The sequence below is a fragment of the Microcebus murinus genome, chromosome 10 (assembly GCF_040939455.1).
Source record: "Microcebus murinus isolate Inina chromosome 10, M.murinus_Inina_mat1.0, whole genome shotgun sequence".
NCBI lineage: Eukaryota > Metazoa > Chordata > Mammalia > Primates > Cheirogaleidae > Microcebus > Microcebus murinus.
The window spans coordinates 332,986-345,119 of record NC_134113.1 but is presented as its reverse complement, the minus strand read 5'-3'; the positions used below and the strand labels follow the sequence as shown (position 1 = coordinate 345,119).

The window sequence follows — 12,134 nt, the reverse complement described above, 5'->3', positions numbered from 1 at the left end:
AGTCTGCCCCCACCTCACACAGGGCTGGGCCTCGGTGAGATGGATGCTTGTACTCAGTGAATGTTCAACAAGTGAGTCTGTCCGGGGGGCCTGGCCCTCAATCTGGGGCTACAGCCCCACAGGGATGTCAGAAGGTGGCCTGGCTGGTGCAGGGGTGCCTGTTTGGCATCAGGGCCAGACCTCGGGTGCTTGTGAGCCTGAGGCAGGCACAGGCCTCTTGGGAACGTGCTGGGATCTGCTCCACATCATGTTGAGAAGACCACAGCATAGTGGGTTGGGTGAGTGCGGGCCAGAGGGCAGAGGTAGGTGCTGGCCCATGGCCCTGCCTGATTGGCCACCTTGTCCCTGAGGGTGGTCTTGGCGATGGCCCTCTCCTGTTTAGGTCCCCTGGGCAGGTAGTAAGTGGGGAAGCTCTGGGCGGTTCTCCTTCCCATCCATCAAGTCCCTGCTTTGGGTCTGTCCCAGGACAATAGGGAGGGGATCTCCTTGGTCACGCTCTATAGCCCTGGTGAGATTAAGCCTTTGGCCCATTGTCGCACGTGAGGAGGGTGCGTGGGCCAGGGTGGCTTCGAAAGTGTGGCAGGAGGAGGTCCCTGTGCCACTAGAGGGGCACAGTATGTGGGGTAGAGGCTGGGCCAGAGAAGGCTCCCCCAGATGAGGGCAGTTTGGGGAGATGAGACGAACGCAGGAAGCTCTTTAATCCTACACCATTTCCAGATCATGAATCTTTCTGGGGCTGTGACATCCCCCCACAGATAGATAGACCTCATGCACACACACACACGCGCAAGCGCTCCCCTGCAGAATGCCTGTGAGCGGGGATGTAGAAGGAAGTTGGGATGCTGTCTCAGCCTCTGTTCCAGTTTCTGTGTTTATGGGAGTTGCTCAGGGGCTTACACACCAGCACACTGAGAACTCTGATGCCCACTGAGGTCTCCGAAGCCCTGCTCAGCGTTGCTGTACTCCACCCTTACTATGGCCCCAAGGCCTGTACAACCCTTCCCATCCAGCAAGCCCCTGCTTTGCCCCTCAGATGGGCTGACCATGGCAGCACTGCCCCACCCTCCCAGGACCAGGATGCACCTGCCGGAGCTCCTGGGTGTCCTGTGCCACCTGCACGGAGCTCCCAAGGGCTTACCGGGCAGCACTTCCCTTGCAGGGCTCCCTGCGGATTGCCGTGGCCGCTGGGAGAGCTTTGTGGAGGAGACGCTGACTGAGACCAACCGCAGGAACACTGTGGACCTGGTGAGGAGGCACAGGCTGCTCCTGAGGCGTGTGGCGCAGTGTGAGGACACAGGCAGATGTTCCTGCCTCTGCCCTGCGCTCAGGCCAAGGGAGGCGTGAGGCAGCACAGCACCTGAGCCACGGTCCTGCCTGTGGTCCTAGCACGTGGGCGTCCTACAAGCATGCGGTGCAGCCTCTGCCTGGTGTCCACAGCACAGACCCTGTCCTGTGTTACAGCAGGGCTGGCTCCCTGAGGACCTCTGCAGAGCTGCTGTGACCCCTGGGTCCCTTCCCTCCCACGCCAGCAGCTGTAGCTTATTGGTAGAGGTCTCCTTTTGCCTGAGGCCACATGTGCCACCTGCAGCAGGGGATTGGGCTATCATGGGGCCTCAGCCTCACCTGGGCACCTCCTTACGGCATGGCCTCCCAGGCCCAGAGGTCTGACAAGTGCTAGGCTGGGCAGGGTCCTTGGGGCACTGGACTGGACGGGATCTGGGGCTCTGGGTTGGACGGGGTCTGGGTTGCTGGGCTGGCTCACACTCCCACCCCATCTGGCCTGTGTTTTAGGTGAGCACTCACCACCTTCACTCCTCAAGTGAGGACGAGGACATTGAGGGTGCTTTCCCTAACGAGCTGTCCCTTCAGCAGGTGAGGGTGTGGCCGGCACTCTGCACCCTGCCGGGCCCTTCCCAGCGCCTGTGTGCGCTTGCTAGCTGTTAGTCCTCTAGACGTGTCGCCACTGGGATCTCACTAGCAAAGGGGAGAGGTGGCTCATCCCCAAGCATATGTAGGGGAGAGGGGGTCTGGGGGGAGAGCTCCGAAGTCACTTCACTTTGGTGAGACCACACTTGAAATGTAGAGCCAGTGAGGCGCTATTTCCGACGTGACCATGGTGAACGTGCAGCCTAAGTTTTGATGGAATCCTGAGCTCTCAACAGACAGAATTTAGTGCCCACGTTTGCTAGAAGAGAAACTCCTGAACAGCCAGAGAGATTCTGGTCCCACAGAATGGCCCAGGGTCTGAGGCCTGCTCTGTGACAGATGCCTTCCCTGCCAGGCTTTCTCAGAGTACCAGATCCAGCAGATGACGGCCAACTTCGTGGATCAGTTTGGCTTCAACGACGAGGAGTTTGCAGACCAAGACGACAACATCAAGTGAGTCTGCTCACATGTCCCTCTGGCCTCAGACGCAGGCCAGCTTCCCCTCTCCTCTCTGCCTGCTCCCTGTGGTCTTGCCAGGAATGCAGCCTGGTGTCCCCCAGGAGACAGCAAATGTTCCCTGGCCACTCGAGGGCGCCAAGCCCATGGGACCAGCGCTGGCAGAGGAGGCACTAAGGGTCGGCTCCCTTGCTCTTGCAGTGCCCCGTTTGACAGGATCGCGGAGATTAACTTCAACATCGATGCCGAAGAGGACAGTGTGAGTGAGCAGGGCCTGCTCCAGGGGCACACGGGCATGTTGTGGGGGTAGGGCATGCAGCCGTCTTTCATCCTACTTGCCCAGACTGCTTAGGCTGAACCTGGGGCTCAGCCTTGTCGGGGGGATGAGTGGGGAGCCCTGAGCCAGTGGGACATGTGTGACAGGGATGGGGGGCCCCGTGTGGGAGCTCGGAGCAGAGTTGCTGCCTTGCTGCCCCCATCCCGCCCTCCAGCCAGGCAGGCGTCTCACATCCTGAGGGCTAAGCCCCTCTGGGAACCCAGGGCCTTCTGTCTCTCTGAGGCCCTCAAGAAACTGACTTCCGTGGTATGTCCTGCAGCCCAGCGCAGCTCTGTTTGAGGCCTGCTGCAGTGATCGCATCCAGCCCTTTGACGATGACGAGGAGGAGGACATCTGGGAAGACAAGGAGACTCGCTGTGTCACCCGGGCAATGGCCAGAGCCAGGTGCAGGGGCCCCCCATCCTTCTGAAGCTCTGCCAAGAGGCATGAGGCCCCAGGAATAGGCATTGGATGCCCGGCCATGTTGCTGGTGGTTATACCGCCCCTCACGGAGCGGGAGCCCCAGGGCCTGGAAAGGGTGACCAGAGGTGGCCAGAGCTGAGACCTGGAGCCAATCGATGCTCCTCTCTCATGACCCCCACCCCCACCCTCTCTCTGGCCCCCACCCCAGCCCTAGCCCCCCAAACCCTCCAGTGTTGGGCACCCATCCTGAGCCACTAGGTGTCTGACTTTGTGCCCTCCCTCAAGGTTTGGAGCCCCCCAGGCTTCAGAGAGCTGCTCAAAGAATGGCCTGGAGCACAAAGGCCGGGACGGGAAGGTGCACTTGGAAGCAGACAGGGAGACCCCTGGGGCAGGCACCCCCACGGTCCCTGTGAGCAACGAAGGTGCTCCAACGGAAGCTGATTCAGAAGGTAGCTCTGAGGCCGGGCAGGGGACTTAGGTGTTGGAGACAGGACGTGGTGCCCCGGCCTGGGTGTTATGGGGGCTTCATTTGGAGCCGGGGCTTCATTTGGAGCTGAGGCATCTTGGGCTGCCTGTGGCCTGGGCCTGCAGGGCCTGCCCCTCTGTCTGCACATGGCTGTGCTGCTCTCCTGGGGCAGCAGGCGCCCAGCTTTCCTGGCCAGGGGCCTGCTGTGCGCCGAGCCCAGCACAAGGTGGTCTCCTGCCTCTGCCCCCTCTCCTGTGGTCACTCAGCTGCATCTCCACGGGTGGCATTTATTGTCCAGCTGGTCCCCATCAGGGGCTTGCCCCACATAGTCTGGGCAGCACCAACGTGTCTGTGTCATGGGTGGCCTGACTGCCCGCAGATGCCCTCAGCACAGGGGCACAGCCGGACGTCCAGGCAGGAGCTAGTCTAGCCCACAGGCTCTACCACCCAGCAGACCCTCTTCTCCCCTCTGCCCTGCAGGCGGCACTGAGGCACTCAGACTTGGGGGAGGGGGCGTGGGTCTCTGTTGGGAGCTGCTGGGCTGAGACAGAAGATGGGCTGGGGGACCCTGGGGAGGCAGAAATGTCCCCAGCAGGAGGAAGGTGACCCATACGCAAAGCCAGGGAAGGGGCAGCAGTGCTTGGCGAGCTGCCCTGCATCCCCAGACCTGGTCCTAGCCAGTACACTGGACGGCGTGTGGAGGCAGCCACAGCCCATCCACGTTGTCAGCCCTGCTAGAGGCCCAACGGCTCCCACAGGTGCCCAATAGCCCCACGTCTTGGTGACTCACAAGCGCCCCAGGGGTCACGGTGGTTTATCAGAACCCTTGATCCGCCCCTCTTGCTCTCAGTGTTGCGAGGGCTTGGCGGGCCACGCCACCCTCTGGTGGGGAGCTGCTTCCAGGGGCACTGCCCAGGAGTGAGGCCAAGCGTCTTTCCTGGGAATAGCCCTCTGCTCCTGCCAAGCTCTGTGACCCCGGGGTGGGAGATGCTGCCTCTCCTTTGCCCACAGCACTCCAGGCCTGCCCACACCTGACTACCGTGTCTCTCCCTAGCGGGCACTGCGTGGACAGCAGTGTTTGACGAACCAGTAAACGCGACACCCACAGCCCCGGGAGTGGTGAAGGACGTGGGCTCCAGTGTGTGGGCAGCCAGCGCTTTGGCTCCAGAGGAGAGAGGCTGGGCCAAGTTCACCGACTTCCAGCCTTTCTGCTGGTAACAAATGCGTCAGCATGTGGGGCTGTGCCGGGAAGCCCTGTCGGGGTCGGGGCCAGTGGGTGCCTATCCCCTGAGAGCTCTCCCTGACCTCGTCCTTATTTGCAGCTCCGAGTCAGGGCCCAGGTGCAGCTCTCCCGTGGACACGGAACACAGCCATGCCGAGGGCGGCCGAAGCCAGGACCTGGAGAAAGCCTGTGAGTAGGAGCAGTGATGGCAGCACCCCAGGCTGCTGGGGGGGACCTGGCCTTATCCAATTCCAAGGCCTGAGGCAGGCGGCCCCTCCTTAGGAACAGTGGGAGGAGGTGGCCAAGGCCCTAGATGAGGCCATGTCTCATTGGTGATGCTGGGGCTTGCATGCACCTGTGGGACTGGCCCCGCCATGTGCAGATGGGATCCCCAGCCATGGAAAGTGTGGGGGGGCAGCCAGGCCATCAGGCTGCCCTTTGACCCAGATGTGACCAGGCTGCATGGCCCAGGTCTGCGCCCGGGTCCTGGGCAGCAGCACTTGGGTTCCAGCATAGAGAATTGTTTGGATGGGCTGGTGGCAGGAAGCTGTCCTGGGACCTAATCAATGCCCTTGGCCCCCCCAAACCCCCAATCAGGCTCAGAAGTTCACCTAGAGCAGGCCGAGAGCTCCAGGCAAGTAACAGCTGACCCCAACACTTCTGTCTCTAGTGCTGGGTTCTTTGGACTTGGAGCCGTGGCAGGGCCACACAGGGCTGAGGGGGCCCCCAGGCCTCTGCTTCCTGGTCTGAGAGCAGGGCACAGTCCCCTGTCTTATGGGGTAAGGAGCAGGATAGCCTGCGTGGAGAGCACACAGCAAGTGTGTGAGCTATCTGCCCCTTCACGTGGTTCCTGCACAGTCACACATGTGCAGGCGGTGCAGCATGTGTCATAGGCTGTACTCTGGCCCCACATGGGTTTGGGGGCTCTGAGGTCATGGTGGCTATGCTTGGTGGCCCTTCTGCCCTCACTGGACATCACAGTCCTCCTGTTTTGCAGTTGGCCCAGCCTCCCCGTGTGCCTGGAATGTGTGTGTCACCAGGAAGGCCCCCCTGGTGGTCTCTGACAGCAGCTCCTCAGGGGGGTCTGACAGTGAGGATGATGAGAAGGCAGCTGGTACCATGGAAACCATGAACAGGGGCCCCAGCCAGGAGGCCCCCCTGCTGCCCACAGTGGCCAGGACCGAGGAGGCTGTCGTCAGCAGGTGAGGGGGTGGTGGCCTGCCCAGGCCCCTGGGTGCCCAGTGTGGCTTCCAGGCTCTGTCCTCGGCTCTTAGCTCCCAGAACCCCGTTATCATGCAGGGGCTGGCTCAGGAATTGGGGTGGGGTCTGACACCGGTGCATTTAAATAGAGGGTGGACAGGTTTGGGGGGCTTCTTTGACATAGTATCTGTTTTCTCTGTTGTAAGTAGTTAAGATGAGAAGATGGGGCCTCAGTGTCCCAGATGGCACCCCAGGGACATGGGGTGCAGCTCCTGCCACAGAGGCCCTGTTTGGAGAGCACAGCACAGCTCTTGGGGTTCCGGGAGCAGCTAAGCTGCCTGCACTTGGTGTGCCCTGGATGGCGTGGGCAGGACGAGGCCTCTGACTCACTGTCCGGCAGATGCGCATCTGTGGGGCTTGCCCAGACCGTGTCTGCTGCCCCTTTCTGTGGGGGCCCTATGCTAATTGTCAGACATGTGCCCGCCTCAACCCAGGCACGTCAGGAACACCTGTTGCGCTCGCACAGGAGGATGGGGAATGCTTCAGGAGTGCGCTCGGGGCACCTGAAAGCTGGCTTGGGGTTGGAGGTGGACGGAGGCCCTTGAGAACTGTCCCTGGGGAGTGGGGAGGACATCCCCCTTGTGAGGCGACTGGGGCCCACTGGCCCCTCTAGCAAGCTCAACCCTGTACACCTCCCACAGGAAGAAGGTCTCTGGGCCCCATCAATGAACAGACAGACCCCTCCTGCCTTTGGGGAGTTGGGAGCACCCACACATCAGGAGCTGGTGCTGTCGTGGGACACAGGCTGGGCCAGCAGGAGGTGCCAGGGTCAGGTGGACCTGGCGAGGAGGTGCAAAGGCCCTGAGGTTCAGGGAGCAGCGGGGAGGTCCCTGGGCTGGATCCCACCAGGCTGGACATCTGGGCAAGGACTTGGCATCTGCTCCAAGTGAAACAGTACCCGAGGACCCTCAAGTCCATCCATTGTCCCCAACCATTCCTGGCTCCAGGGTTGGGAAGAGCTGGACCAGGGGTGCTCCCTGCCCAAGTTACCCTTTCCCCTGCCAACAGGTGGGGCAAGTCTGATACCTCAGAGGGCTCTGCCCACTGACCCCTGGGGGGTCCTTCTGGTATTGGGACTCTGGATATCTCCCCTGGCCATGCTATGAGCTCAGTGCCAGGCCAGACTTGTCCCATTGGTGTGGCAGGTCCAGTTTGGGCACGTAGCCTCACCTCACAGTCTGCTTGCAGCTTGTAGCCCAGCTACGTGGCTGGCCAAGGCTCCCTGAGGCCCTGGACCCACATTCCAGCAACCCCAGACACGGCATGGCCTGTCCAGCTAGCTACTCTGCCCTTCGTGGATTTGCAGCAAGAGGGAGTCACAGCCTAGGGTGGGGCCAAGGCCACAGAGACAGCCGTTGGGGAGAGGGAGCCTTGTCCTTGATGATGCCAACACCTGGCAAGAGTCCTGTGGGTTGGACTTCACAAGTCCCTGAGTGGACTTAATTTTTCTTGAGTTTAGAATCACAGAAATTCTTTAAAATCTTTACCCTCTTTTCTAAACATCCCTTAAAAAACTACTTAAGTCTGCTCTGAAAAGCAGGTAACGTTATCCACAGAGCAAGGCACCACGTTCCCCAGACCCCTGCATACAGCCACCCGGAACTCCCACTGTACCACTGCAGCTGTCCCCACCCACCCAGGTGACACAGCTCACTGTATCCCCAACCCCGCCCCCCATCTGAGTGCTCCTCCCTGTGTTAGACTCTGGCTCAGTGTCTGCCCATTTGCTGCTGGTGGCCAGGCTAGGCCTTGGGGTGCCTCACCACCCCAGAGCAGGCCCCAGGTGCCAGCAGGGTCCTGCTCCCATCCTTGGGTGGTCCCCCACCTCCCATGTAGTGTAAGGTTGGAGTTGAAGTCACGTAGTGGGAGCATCCTGGGCCCTGGAGAACAAGGTGCCTCACTTTGAACAGGATCTGAGCGCTGCCTGGAAGGTCTGAGGCCGTGACTGGTGTTTGGAGCTCACATGATTCCTGGGCCGCCCACAGCGGGCAGGGGCAGGGGCAAGAGGAGCCCCATGTGGAGCTCTCAGGCCATCTTCTGGACCGTTGCACCCTGCTGGTCTCCAGAGTGGGGCGTCACTGAGGGTGGGGCACCTATAACCAGAGCCCATGTCTGCCACACAGGGCCGAGAGTACTGATAGCACGCTGCCAGACCCTGCCCGCCCCGCCCCTGAGGAAGTCACCACCGCCCTGGCCATGGCTGCACCCCCGGAGACCACTACCACCACAGCACCGAGCAAGGCTGGCCCCTCTGTGGCCCCCACGGCAGTCTCTTCTGCAGTGGCTGTGGCAGTCCCCCCAGGGCCCATCGTGGCAGTCCCCCTGGGGACAGTGACAAAAGACAGGTGAGCAGGTTGCAGAGGGAGCTAGATGGCCTGGGTCCCCCAGCCTGAGTGGCTCCAATCCCACCCTGTTCCTGCAGGAAGACGGACGCCCTGCCAGGAGGAGCTGCCTTAAATGGCCCCGTGTGATGCTGCTGCTGCCCGGCCACGGCCCGCCCTGGTCAGGCTGCGTCCTTAATCAAGAAAACTACCTGGTGATGCAATTTGGTTTTCTTTTTTAATTTAATTTAATTTTAAAATAAATGCTGCATTGGTAAAGCTGGCAGTTGGAACCAGTCGGACGGCCCAGCTTGCGTCTCTCCTGCCCAACCTGAGTGGGACCCTGGTCACTGGGCCCTGCTGGAGGACAAGGGTGCACCTCGGCCTTCCCCAGGGCTCGAGCACAGCAGTGCCTCAGGTATGCAGCCTCCGCCTGCAGGCCTGGGGCCACATCCTGAGATGCCACCAGGACCTGATGGGCCAGGAAGGGTGTGGACGCTGAAGCTGTTTTCACTGATTTGTTTTTTTAATTAATACAGGAAGAGCCAAGGTTTTTTGCACTTTGTATCCAGTTGTAGCGCAGGGTCTCCCCGGCTCAGGGCGGAGCTGAGGGCCCGGGTAGGGGAAACCCAACTCCCACAAATGTGTGGGAGTCTGGGCAGTAGCAGATCTGGCCAGGCAAGGTCTCAGACCCCAAGGGGTGTAGCAGCTCCGAGCCCTGGGAGCTGGCATTGGACCAGGCTGCAAAATGTGACTGCCTTAAGAAAACAAGACCATCTAAGACTGGTGGAAGTATCCTGTCCCCAGCAGCACTCTGGAGTAGGAGGTTGGGGTATCTGGTGGGAGCTGACCACTGTCGTGTGGGTGGGGGGCACGGTAGGGTGCTGAGGGGCTTGGCACCGGGCAGAGCTGTGCTGTCCTGGAAGGGTCCAGAAGATCATTTACACTGAGTCTATTTCTGATTGTCTGCCAGGGTGCCCAGAACCCCTGATTCCCAATAAAAGCTGTACCCTTCTTATAGGCAGCCTGTGTACTGTTCAGCTGCAGACCTGGGAGCACCAGTCTGGCCAGGGCTGGGCCATCTTCTCCTCCAGCACCTTACTGCTGTTCCCCAGGCCCATCCCTGTGCGTAATAGGTAGGGGTGGAACTGGCCACGTCACAGCAGCAGGTGTGAGCAGATACTGAGCTTTTTCTGTTTAGAATAAAAACGTTCTGCCTGAAGCTCCTGAATCAAACATATTAGTCCATGGGCAGGTGGGCCCAAGGGTGCTGTACCTGAGGACCCCTGTCCATGTGCCAGCTTCCCCTCCCACCCTCTCTTGTCCTCACTGTAATGTTAAGCAGGAGGAGCTGGGAGAGACCAGACCCCCAGGGTTTGTCTGAGAAGTGACTCAGCCAGAGGGGGGTCGAGGCCCAGCTCCCTCCAGCACTCACCCCTCATCTCCTTAGCAGGCCCTGTGGTGCGTCCAGGGCAGCCAGTTGCCATCAGCTGCTCTCAGCTCCCACCACGACTCACCCCTCACACGTGAAATTAGGAGGGCAGGGTCCTTTCTCCCCTTACTCAGACCCATGGGTTTCCTAGATGCTGGAGACCTTGGTCAGAGTCTACCTTATCCGGTCCTGGGGAGCCCTGGGCAGTCTCAACAGCCCACCTAAGGACACCCCCAAGGTGTCCCAGCCCACACAGCCCCCCTCACCCACTGCTCCAGCCAACACCTGGGCCTGGCCTTGCCCACCATTACTGAACCCTTCCCCTCTTCTGCACCTGCTGCTCACTCCCACCCGAGAGCCAGGTCACCAGTGGCCACCCCTGGACACTGTGGGCTTTCTTTCTGCCTTCACAACACCCCTACCCTCTTCTCTACCTGCTACTGCCAGCCCCACCCTGGCCAGTGCCTGTCACAGGCAAGGACACAGCAGCCAGGCAGGTGCCCTGGTGGACTGCTATAGGAACCGAGCAGCCAGCGATAAGCCCAACAACAGACACAAGATGCAGGCCACCGAGGGCCGCTGAGAGGACACCCTCGGGACAAGAGAAAGGTGTCTACAGCAAAAGTCCCAAGAACTGAGGGCGTCACGTCCTGTGGGCATGAGCCCACCCTCTGACACCACCGTCCCATCCATCTGACCAGGGACCAGCCCATCTCCCTGAAGCTGGAACACCTGCCCGGGGCCTGGGCAAATGACCATCCGCCCCTTCCCCACACACCCCTGGAACCTGCCCCTAGCCGTGCCAGGCACCACCTTAGGGCCCAATGGAGCCTCCCAGAGCAAAGCCACAGCCAGAGCCACAGAAGCTCAGAGACAGTGGCCAGCCACCAGGGAAGGCCAACGAGAAGGACACTGACCTCCCCCACAGTGGGCCTGGTGTGGGCTAGAGGGGACCTGCTAGGTAGGCCGAGGACATGCTGGCCCTGAGCTAAGAGCGGGGCATGGGCAAGGCAGGCACATGAGCACGGCGTTAGTTCTTTCTTTATATAGACTCTGGTTCTAGAAACAATTCACCTGCGGCCGGCCGGCCGGGGCCAGCACGCTGATGGGGCTGGACTATTTACAGGCCCATCTTGGGGCTGTACCATGGCCACCTCCCAGCACGGCGCTCAGCTAAGACGCCAAAATAAGTTAGAGCTGGCCGGGCGGGGTGGGGCGGGGCAGGGGGCGGGGCTGTACACACAAGTGCTGGGGATCGGGGCCTCAATACTGTCGAGGGCCGGGGCTGTAAACATGGCCGGGGCGGCCCTGCCCACCCCTAGTGGTCTGTAACGACTGGAAGCAGAGCAGCCCGGGTGGGGCCGGGGAGCTCAGGCGTCTGACAGGCAGCTCTGAATCCGGTCCACCCACTGCTGGGCTGAGGGCACATCCTGGGCACAGAAGTTGTAAACACGACGCGTCGTCTTCACCTAGGAACAGGTGGGTCAGTGACTCCACGGCCCCAGGCAGGAGCCCCTCCCTCCCCACTCCCGGGCCTGGCCGAGGCTCACGTCAAAGAAGGCCTTCTCGTCCACAGTCTTGGGGGCGCCCATGGTGGGTGCGCCTGGTGCCACAGCCTCCACCTCCGCCAGGTCGATGACGCCCTTGCACTCTGTGTCCACACGGTGGTTGTAGTAGCGAAGCTGGAAGGGCCAAAGAGTCAGGGCAGCCGCTCCCCCGGCCCTCCTCCCCCCACCACTCACTCACCTGGTGCTTGGTCTTGTCCAGCACGAACCAGCGGGCCTTCCACGGCTTCATGAAGGCCCCCTTCTTGTACAAGGTACCCTCGTAGGACCTGCGTTTGCAGAGTCAGGGCCAGACTGGCCATCACAGCCCAGCCACACTCAGGCCCCAGCAGCTGCCCCACCCGCTGTCCCAGGCCAGGCTATGCCCCATAGCACTGGCCAGGGGGCCACAAAGAAGCCCTGGGGCAACAGACCCCGGAAGAGGATTATCCCCAGAAAGGAGAGGTGGGGGGTCCATCACACCCCTCCGGACACCACGGAGGGTCCCACAACACCAGAGCCTTGGGGTCTTGGGAAAGCAGCCTCATGCAAGGCAGGTTCGGCCAGGAAGAAAGCTCTCAGCAGGCAGGTCTACGGAGGCTGCCACGGCAACATGGCTCCTCCAGCCTCAGGGTGGGATGCAGTGTCCCACAGCCCCTGCCCCTCCTGCAGCCTGGCTGTGGTCCCTGGTTCCATGGTTCAACTCCGTCCAACACTGGCTTATGCTTGGGGACCAGTGCAGCCTCCCACCCTAAGAAATGACTGGAG

General features: G+C 61.1%; 2 protein-coding genes across 10 annotated transcripts in view; one reads left to right on the top strand and one right to left on the bottom strand.

The window, feature by feature from the left end:
* The window catches only part of PPP6R2 (protein phosphatase 6 regulatory subunit 2), an 83,640-nt gene extending 74,232 nt beyond the window's left edge, over positions 1-9,408 (top strand). For 6 of the 8 annotated variants that reach the window (XM_076006884.1, XM_012789537.3, XM_012789535.3 and 3 more), the window contains 11 exons: positions 1,160-1,245; positions 1,792-1,872; positions 2,282-2,379; positions 2,584-2,641; positions 2,979-3,103; positions 3,407-3,570; positions 4,642-4,801; positions 4,910-4,998; positions 5,807-6,011; positions 8,193-8,414; positions 8,492-9,408. In XM_076006884.1, the coding sequence (XP_075862999.1) occupies positions 1,160-1,245; positions 1,792-1,872; positions 2,282-2,379; positions 2,584-2,641; positions 2,979-3,103; positions 3,407-3,570; positions 4,642-4,801; positions 4,910-4,998; positions 5,807-6,011; positions 8,193-8,414; positions 8,492-8,540 (1,337 nt within the window). In that variant the 3' untranslated portion in view covers positions 8,541-9,408. The remainder of the gene's footprint in view (positions 1-1,159; positions 1,246-1,791; positions 1,873-2,281; positions 2,380-2,583; positions 2,642-2,978; positions 3,104-3,406; positions 3,571-4,641; positions 4,802-4,909; positions 4,999-5,806; positions 6,012-8,192; positions 8,415-8,491) is intronic. The other 2 variants (XM_076006885.1, XM_012789540.3) reach the window with 2 other exon arrangements.
* A 1,437-nt stretch (positions 9,409-10,845) lies between these two features.
* Positions 10,846-12,134, bottom strand: part of SBF1 (SET binding factor 1) — a 29,031-nt gene continuing 27,742 nt past the window's right edge. For both annotated transcript variants that reach the window (XM_012789533.3, XM_012789534.3), the window contains 3 exons: positions 11,569-11,656; positions 11,373-11,504; positions 10,846-11,291 (listed from right to left, as the gene is read on the bottom strand). In XM_012789533.3, coding sequence (XP_012644987.1) covers positions 11,193-11,291; positions 11,373-11,504; positions 11,569-11,656 — 319 coding nt within the window. In that variant the 3' untranslated portion in view covers positions 10,846-11,192. The remainder of the gene's footprint in view (positions 11,292-11,372; positions 11,505-11,568; positions 11,657-12,134) is intronic.